The sequence below is a fragment of the Pistacia vera genome, unplaced genomic scaffold (assembly GCF_008641045.1).
Source record: "Pistacia vera cultivar Batoury unplaced genomic scaffold, PisVer_v2 Contig398, whole genome shotgun sequence".
NCBI classification, from domain to species: Eukaryota; Viridiplantae; Streptophyta; class Magnoliopsida; order Sapindales; family Anacardiaceae; genus Pistacia; species Pistacia vera.
This window is the reverse complement of record NW_022196221.1, coordinates 950,532-960,197: the sequence shown is the minus strand read 5'-3', so window position 1 is coordinate 960,197 and position 9,666 is coordinate 950,532. Positions and strand designations below refer to the sequence as shown.

Sequence of the window (9,666 nt, the reverse complement as noted above, 5' to 3'; positions counted from 1 at the left end):
GACATATAAGGAATTGAAATCTCAAATTGGGGAAAAAAAAGGGAAAAAAAAAAAAAAAAAAAAAGTCAAGCTCACATCTCCACCCCCTGTCCAGTATACGATTTGTTCTCGATTCATGTCGTTAACTTTCCATCGACCGTCCGATTGGTAAATAATTTTATTCAATGATTTTACTTTTTAAGCTATTAATTAACTTTCTTATGTTTATTTTGTAGAAATGATTGGACTTGACGAAGGAATATCCACAACAAATTTGGAGCATGAGACATGATGTTTTAATGATTGCATTTTACTATTTTGTTATTATGTAACTTATGTTATTTGAAATGATGAATGTTATTTATAATTTTCAGTTTGGGAACAATAGTTGTAGCAAATGTGATTTTTTTAAGCAAACTGTAGGGTGTATGTGTGAATTTTGTAAACTACCAGGGGTGTCTTTGTATTTTATTAGGGTATATTTGTCATTTTTAAATAATAGGGGGTAATTTAATTCTCCTATGCACCAAGGACTGGAACGGAACTTGTATTTTAGGTTCCAGTTCCAAGAATCGGCCGATTCATGACAATTTCAGCAAGTATCCGAAACCATTCACCCCTAATTTTTATATTGTATTCACAACAGGAAAACTACTATGGTTTGTAACGATGGTTGAAATTGTAAGGTTAAAAACTATGAGAAGAGTGAACATAAATCATCCAAGAAGAAGACATTAGACAGTTAAAGCTAGTGCTGCTCTCTATAAGGTGAGTCATCCAACTTTTTTAAAATATATTTTCAGGTTTGTCTTGGTTTAAAAGCATAAGAATTTAGAGTATAATTTCCAGCATGTTTTCAACATTCTCTTTCTTTTCAGAGCAAGGAGGATAGCCGGTTGTGTCTACATGGTCTAGTTATACTCTTCCAACCATCGATTTTCTTCCACTCTCTGGAGAAGTAATTCGTATGTATTTTTCGGATTGTGAAGTAATTCAAGTAGATGGTAAGCTAATATATTTTTCGTGCGCTTTAGATAATGCGCCGAACACCAATTAAGAAAGTAAAATGTATTTTGGATATTAACAGAATATAAACGTCTAGCGTGAAAGTAGCATTTTGAAAATAAGGATTTATCTTCTACCCATCTTAAATTATACTCTTGACTCATCTCCAAAGGCTAATATCTTGAATTTGAATGCTCAAACCCCACTATTTGTATTAAATAAGTGACAAATTCAAGCCTACCAACCAAGTAAAGATAAATCATAATCATCCAAACCTTACTGTACGAGATGAATAGAGGACATTACAATTGTTTTTTGTATAAACAGTAACATTGCAAAGATTGAAAGCCCAAATAAATAGGCCACTTTACAAATTACACCTAGACAGTAATGTCTTTATCTTCTACAATCTGGTTGAGTTAGTCCCATGACGCAAACAAATTTACAAAGGAACAACATCAAAAGCATTCAGATTTGCTTCTGTTACAAACATGGAAAGATCGGTATTCTTATTATATACAGTCACATACCATTGTTTATGCACAATATAAGACAGTGAAAAACTATACCTCTAAAACAAACGCTGCAGAAGGAATGCATCTAATTCTAACTACGGTCATCTGTTAGTGAGGGCCGAGTTGCTCGGCGGAACCAGGTGTTGAAGGCTGTGATTAAGTGAGGACAATCTTCGACATTTTTCGTGGAGAAACTGAGGCACTGTTGCAACAACTCTTGCGCATCTGACATGGGCAGAGTGGATATGATTCTAAGGAATGTTTCTTCAAGCTCCAGGTAGAGTACTTTCTGACTGGGCACCAAAGGCGACACATTGTCTTTGCAAACAATTAGAACAGGAAGCCAATCTTTTACAAGCTTCATCCTAACCTGGAACATGAAAAAAATACAGTTTCTTAGTTTATTTAAACCCTTTGACATGACATTAAACAACCAAGATCTCATTTCTTCAAAGTCAACTAGCAGTTACACAGAAGACTTTAAAACAACGCAATAGGAGTTGGTCGAGGCAAAAAAAATTTATCTAATAACAAGGATAGCAAGAAACTAAGGTCTCCAACTGAAGTCAGAACTTTGTTAAACCTCCGTAGCCATGAGAAAACTTCCAAATATTAAAATCGGGGATGTCCCAAACATTTTTCCAATCAATAATAATGGTTCTTATGAGAAACTAAAAATGGATGGTTGGACTTGTGAAAGTGAATATGAGATTAATTAGAAAGTCTCCCACAGTTGATGTGCGGAAATAGCTTCTTGAAAGCCTCTTCTAATTTTTCTGATCTTCCTTCATTATATCATAGCCTTTTCCTCGTTCCTCTAAACACAGTTCAGAAACCATCAATCACAGACAATAGCTGCCATGTAAACTACTCCTTTGATGAATAATTTTTCCTGAGTTAAGCATATAACCTCCTATTATAATGAATAACTTTTTACATGTAAATGTCACATCTAATGATGGATGAAGAATTGATATGCCGATCATCCAACTTAAACCATAGGCACAACACCCTAAGACCCATCAAGAAAATCCTCCCACTATGCTGATCAAATATATATATATATATATATATATATATATATATTCTATCCAAGTCAAAAAGATGGCAAAGATATCATCAGGGGAAAGCAGGACCTTGCATTCACTGCATACGGAGTTGTCATGACAAGACACGAGTGAAAGGAGATTTTCTTCCGAAAAGAAAAAATAAAATGTCTTAACAGCCACCACCATAAATCTTCAAGCAAGCATCCATGTAAACAATATAATCATACATGGACAGTAACTTAGATTTGTTGAACGCAACTCAAGTCCCTCAAAAGAACCAGAAAATGCAAAGAAGATGGTTGAAACCAGGGAGACAAGAAAAGAGAGACCAACGATTTCATGTAAAACTAACACTACCCTCCATGGGGACTTCCAACTTCATAAATTAACAGCTAAACCTGGCTTTACCATGCAATTTTAAAACTTACAGATAATCATGGATAGATCTTCAAAAAATAAACAAACGCTAATACTACAGAAGTAGGGAATGTTAAGGGGAAAAAAAAAGACTGACAAATCTCAGAAATAATATCCAACAGTAGCATTTGCAAATTCAAATTTTAACCAATAGTGCCATAACATAAGTCATCAACGTGAAACATTATACCATTTTATACAAAATCAAATTGGAAAAAATTTCAGTCCAAATTCCATAACATAGGATTAACTATATAAAGCAGGCATAGAAAGATAAATCACCAAATAACACTAGATATAAATCTATATTACTTTCCACCAAGCAACTGTTTGATTAAATGTCAATCTAGAATAAAACTCTGCAAAAGTCTCAAATCCATACCTGTCTAGCAGCCAAAATGGTGCCCCCAGCGATCCCATTGGCAAGCTTACAAGTACACCTCATCACAACAGATGGCAAACCAGGGACAATGTTCCTCCACGCATCATCCCGAAACGCCCGCTGCAAATCCGCTGTGAACTCCGCCTGCTCGCTCCACTCTTTCACTGCACTATCCGCCACTCTCAACTCTATCATCCTCTCCACCAACCACACCAAATGCCGCCCATTCGTCATCGCCGTATGCAAATTCAACCTCTGTATTGCCTCCGTCTCATTCGTATCCCCTCTAAAATCGGGACTCGAGTACTCCTCCAAACTCTCTTTCACCACCTTCAAACTCTCCTCAAACGCCCTCTCTAAAACACGTCTCGCCGACTCCCTCGAAGCGAACTCCCTCAGCAGCTTCGCCACAAACGCCTTCACGAAGGCCATGTTTGGATGGTTGTGAATTGCTGACGTAATAAGTCCGTGAAGCATTTCTTCGCACGAATCATCGTGCGAATAAACCCTAGATAAGAGTTCTCTGGATTCTTCTTCCCGTAATAAAGGAATTATCTCGATAACTCTCTTTTCTTCCTCTTCGGTCCACGGTACTGCTTCGATAAATTTAATGCACGCTTTTACACAATCTTCGAAGAGTAATTGTAAAGCGACCAGGAGTAAATCGAGAGCTACGGTGACACTGTTTATAACCGAAGAGAAATCGTCTGTGTAAAGAAGCTGCATGACTGTCTCGTGATCGGAGATTGAGCTTGGCTTGGTACTTGACACGCCAAAATTGAGACGGATGACTTTCTTGTCGCTATCGGAGACAATGTCATTGTTGTTAGGACTAGAGTTTTGCCAGCGATCGGAGAGGAAAGCGGCGAAGTATTTGGAGCGGCGGAGGACGTCGGAGTGGAGATAGATCTGGACCTCGTCTTCGGCGGAGGATTCGGCGACGAAAGGGGAAGACGAATCCACGTACAGGCGGAGGATGACGTCGGCGGTGGAGTCGTCGTTGAATGAGGAAATGGATTTGATACGTCGGAGTTTCATAGTGGATTCCGAACGGGTCGTGTCGACAGCGTGGCGCGTGGAGGTAGTGTGGTAAGGCACGCGCTTTCGTTTTTTGGCGTTTGTCGGGATCATTTGTTAGGATTGAATCGATGTTGTGGGTGGCAAACGAAAAAACCGGGGAAGGGAATGGGTACGGTTTTATTATTGAGTAGAGGATTTGCAGAGGACACGTGGCTATACCAACAAGCGAGTAGGTGAATCTATGTGGCCGCTGGGCGTCTAAAGAAGTTGCTGAAGACGCTAGATGGGCAGGTATTTACGGACTGGCGCTTTCACTTTTATCTTACAATTCAGTGCTTATCCAATACTCTTTTTTTTTTTATATATATATTATTTAATCATGATTAATTAATAGTAATAACCCTGTTTATGAATTAGATTTAACATATGCTCCCAATTAGGGCCGGGCCGGGCCGGGTTTTTCATTCCCCCTTAGATCAACCCTAAACTTGGAATTAACAAAAAGCCGAACAACTTTCACCTACCCAAAGTTTGCCATAAAGACAAATGGATATCGAAAGATTTAGAAATGACAAATAGATATTTTTTGTTATATTCTATTAGAGATTTCTGTTTGCTAAAAGATAATATAGTAATTTTATCTACGGTCACAAAATTTTTAAATTTTAAATCTTTTTCTCCTTATCCATTCTCACCCCAAGCCCGTTTGCACAACCCTCTTGCCTCATCGATTGATTTTTGATCAAATTTATCATTTTTCTGCGAAGTTCGATGGTAAACAGTGACACTGGCCCTTGTTGGTGCACATTGGGAATGGAGATCGATGACTATGACCTTTTGTCGAGCACGTTGTGTGTGTGTGTGCTAGAAAATGTTGAAGATGAGAGGCTTGAGGAGTGACAGCGACCAAAAAACACAACCCACACAAGCAAACAACACTTCAATAACAATATTTTCAACAACAAACTCCAAAAGAGCCTAAGATCATCAACAAAGGAGTGGTAGTATGTTGGTTTGGTTGGGAAATTTTCACAAACAGTTGGAGGGCGGGCAAACACTGAGTATTGACAACAAACGACAAGTGGGGAGGACCGATGGCAGGTTGGGTTTTGAAGAGGGAATGGTGGGGATTCGTATGGTGGTGGAATGGTGGATTTTCGATGTGAATATCGACCGAAATTCGGCCTCAAATATAGGTAGTCACAAGGAATAACGATGGCCTCATTTTTGCGATTAATGAGTGCATCGGTGTCGAGATTAGGTGGGTTCAATGAGGGAGGACTAGGAGGGTGGATGGAGGAGGTTTTGGGTGGAAAATGGCCAAAAAAAGTGGCCAAAACACTAGTAGCAGAGGTTGCTAATGTGTGATGCCAAGAAGAAGAAGATGTTAAGGGTATTATAATCTTTTCACCATTTTTTTCTTTTAGCAGATGAAAATTCCTCACAGAACATGACAGAAAGTGGTTGTTTGTCATTTCCAAACCTTTTGGGTACCACTTTGTCTTTACAGCAAACTTTGGGTGGGTGTAAATCGTTCCCCCATAATACAATTTTGAAAGTTGAAAAAGAGTAGTGTTAAATTCTGAATTAGACCTTGTTTTTGAATTAGAATTGACCTCTTGAGATAAATTTAATTATATACATGTGTACATACTACAAACACTTGAATCTGAATTTTATTAGTATTACTTAGTATGTTTAGTATTTTTATTCTTTTTAATTGTAGGTATTTTTCCTTATAAGTTGGATCTAAAGTATTCTTTTTAATTGCTTTAGCTATATTTAACACATTCTTTAAGAGAAAAATCAGCAAGATTAGAATATAGAACTGTACTACAATATGTCCTACGGTGGATAATATGTAAATAATTTTATGTTATACGATTGACTGCCTGTTAACTCTTCCATTTATTTAGCTTTTTGTTTCTTCATGTGTTTGATGAATTAGATTTTACCTATGCAATCCCAAAGGATTGACCTGACGGTCAAACAGGTTTGCTTTCATCCTTGAGTTTTTAGGTTCAAACCTTAGGGCTACTTACCTAATAACGTTGTGGCTTACCTGGGGTGCGTTTGTTCAGTTATTTTGAGTAGTATTTTTGAAATATTATTATAAAGTTGAGTTGGATTATTATTCGAGAATAGAATTTGAAAAAAATGTGTTTGGTAGAGTATTTAGTTGGATTATTATTATGAGAATATGATTTGATGTTTGGTAAAGTATTTAGAATAGTATATTATAGTTGAATAAATTGTAGAAAAATTGTTTGGTAATTTTTTTATAAAGGATTTATTAATAGAATTTTTTGTGGGGGGAGAGGGGGTGATCGTGGTTGTACCTGTTGGCCTTAGTTTGTCGAAGGAAACCAAAAGATGGTGGTGTTTCTTGAGTCTTAAGCGGTGAAAAAAGATGTTTTTGGGTGGTGTTTTTGAATGCAGGTGGAAGAGGGTGTTATGGTGGTTGTAACGTGGAAGAGAGTAGCGGCCACTAGTTCTTATCTTTGAAGAAGAAGGTGGAAGCTATGGTATATGAAGGTAGAAGTCATAGATAAACTAAAGAAGGAGAGAATAGAAGAAAGAAGGAAAAAAAAAAAAAAAGTGAACTACAGGCCTAAATCAGATTAGTCATAAATTAAATTTTCAAAATTTGATTCCCTAAATAAGGTATCAAACGCGTATTTTAAAAATCTGACTAAAAAAATTAATAGAATACTAAACCAAACATGCTTTTGGTTTTTTGAACTTATATAATATTTAATAAACTTTAAAAATTAATTAAAGTATTCACAAGTTAGTTTGAACACCTCGAACACTCAAAAAAAAAAAAAAAAAGAAAAAAAAAAAATTAACCTATGCTCCGAGTGAGGGGAGATATTTGATATTTTCAGAGAAGGGATAAGTCGGTGATTAGAGATTGGTATTAACAAAATTTAATATTATTTTTTTAAAGACAAATTAAAGCGGATAAGATTAAAGAATTAGACATGGGATCTGACATCTGTCTACATTATGACCTCATCCTCATGGCTTATTTAGACATGCCCCAATTGCACGGGTAATTATGCAGGGTGCGTACGATCTACGCTCCTTACAGGAAAATGTCAGCATTTTATCCCCATTTAACTCACACTCGGGCTCTTGGGTCGATCCATTTATATTGATGGGCGGGTCTCTTAATTTTAGAGTTCAGTTGAGAAATTTAATGGGCTTATCTCTCAACAAAGCCATTTATGCGCTGCTGGGGCGCTTCTAGTTATTTGAGGTCGTACCAAAACTCTTTCTAAACCCCAAATTAAATAAAATTTTATTAAATAAATTATAAGAGAACAGTATAGGAGAAGAATAATAGTGGAAAAACAGCTCCGTCTGTTATATTTTTAATAGTAAAATTGACTTATTCTTAAAATATTATTTTATATTATTTAATTTCTTTTAATTTTCTCTAAATTTATTAATTTAACTAAATACTCCAAAATATTTTTTTTAGAAATTGTAAAAACACCACAACAACCCACATTTACTAGATTCTACACCCAATTACTGGAAACTGATCAGAATCTGGTATAATGGCATACTACTGGTTGAATATGGTCGGTATTGTGTCGATCTAGTATTTTCTGACCAAATCTATGGTTGATCTGGCCGAAAAATGTCAGAGCTACGGTCAAAGATCTGACCGTCCATCAACGACGGCCATATCTTTGGCCGTCGTTGACGACCAAATGCGGCCAGATCCACCGTAGATCTGGTCGAAAAAGACCATATCGGCACACGACCGACAAGATCCAGCTGATCATACGCTGATACAACAACTCCGGCCACCCTCCGACGGTGGTGGCCAACTGTTCGTATTTAATGGGTGGGTTGGAAGTGTTTTTGTTAACTTTTAATATTTTATTATAGAGATGTTTAGTAAATAAACAAACATAAGGGGTATTTTTGTTAATTTTCAAATCCTATATCATAATACTCGTCCAATTTAATATTTTTCAAAATATTATTCTAAAAAGTATCAAAATAATGAACCAAGCAGACCGGGTGTATTGGAATTATATTTTATTTAATAAATTTTAATTAAAATGGGGCTTAAATAATACTACTAAAAAACGAAATGATTTTTAGCTCTTATTAAATTGATCAATATTTCTATTGCTAAATACACCTTTGTTATATTAAAAAATAATAATAATAATCTCTTTAAACTTCATTTAATCCCGGAAATAGTCATGTTAAACTAAGGGTTTTTGTTTGTACCTTTTTTCTTCAATTTCAAACTTAATTAGAATTTTCATTTACACAATTTTTTTCTAAATTTCAAACTTAATTAGAGTTTTTAATTACACTAGTTTTTCCTCAATTTCTTAATTGGATTTTTTTGTTTATACCCCATTTTTTTTCCCATTTCAAATTTGAAACTTACTTTTACTTTTCTAGAGCCATATTCATTTCATTGTATGCTTATTTTTTTCTATACTTTTAGTACGATATATTCATCAAACTAATAAATATTTGAAATAATCTCTCCCCTTGTGGCCGAATGGCAAATCCTTTATTTACTAGAGTTAACTATACTCACTAGTGGTTCATTAGACTTGTAGGGTTTTCTATGTCCCTGAAGACTAGACATGCTCAAATATGGGCTTTGATACCTCAATTATCTTAAAAAAATAAAGCTCCGTTTGATACACTCTGCCAAATATTATTCTTGGTTTTCCTAATAAAGTTAAACAGTAAAATTGGCTTATTCTCAAAATATTATTCTACATTATTCAATTTCTTTTAAACCCCACAATTTTTTTTTTTAGAAATTACAAAAACACCCCAGCAACCCACATTATACTAGATTCCAACCACCACTGTCAGAATCTGGTATAATGGAGCACTACCGGTTGACCTTGACCGGTAGTGCGTCGATCTAGCCTTTTTCGTCCAGATCCATCTGAAAATGCTAGATCTTTGGCCGTAGACAGTTGTCAACGACGGTCGTATCTTTGGCCATCGTTGACGACCAAATGCGGTCAGATCCACCGTGGATCTGACCAGAAAATGCCATATCGACGTACGACTAGCAAGATCTAGCCGGTCATGCGTCGATACGGTGACTCTGGCTACCCTTCGATGATGGTGGCCAGCTATCCGTATTTAATGGGTGAGTTGGGAGTGTTTTTATTAACTTTTAATATTTTATTATAGGGGTGTTTAGTAAATAAACAAATATATGAGATATTTTTATTAATTTTTAAATTTTACATCGTAATACCCATCTAATTTAATTTTTTTTTAAAATATTATTTTAAAA

The 9,666-nt window shown here is 35.7% G+C and overlaps 1 protein-coding gene across 1 annotated transcript; it reads right to left on the bottom strand.

The window, feature by feature from the left end:
• Nucleotides 1-1,571: 1,571 nt before the first annotated feature.
• On the bottom strand, nucleotides 1,572-4,640 carry LOC116141411 (BTB/POZ domain-containing protein At1g63850-like). Its single transcript, XM_031426925.1, has 2 exons — nucleotides 3,348-4,640; nucleotides 1,572-1,869 (listed from the first exon to the last, which is right to left on the bottom strand). Exons 1-2 carry the CDS (start codon nucleotides 4,476-4,478, stop codon nucleotides 1,591-1,593), a joined length of 1,410 nt encoding a protein of 469 aa, XP_031282785.1. The 5' UTR covers nucleotides 4,479-4,640; the 3' UTR covers nucleotides 1,572-1,590.
• Between the last annotated feature and the right edge of the window lie 5,026 nt (nucleotides 4,641-9,666).

Coding starts and splice junctions, on each gene's coding strand:
- LOC116141411 (XM_031426925.1), bottom strand. CDS start 4,478: ATGATCCCGACAAACGCCAAAAAACGAAAGCGCGTGCCTTACCACACT. Junction 1,870..3,347: donor CCATTTTGGCTGCTAGACAG/GTATGGATTTGA, acceptor TTCATGTTCCAG/GTTAGGATGAAGCTTGTAAA.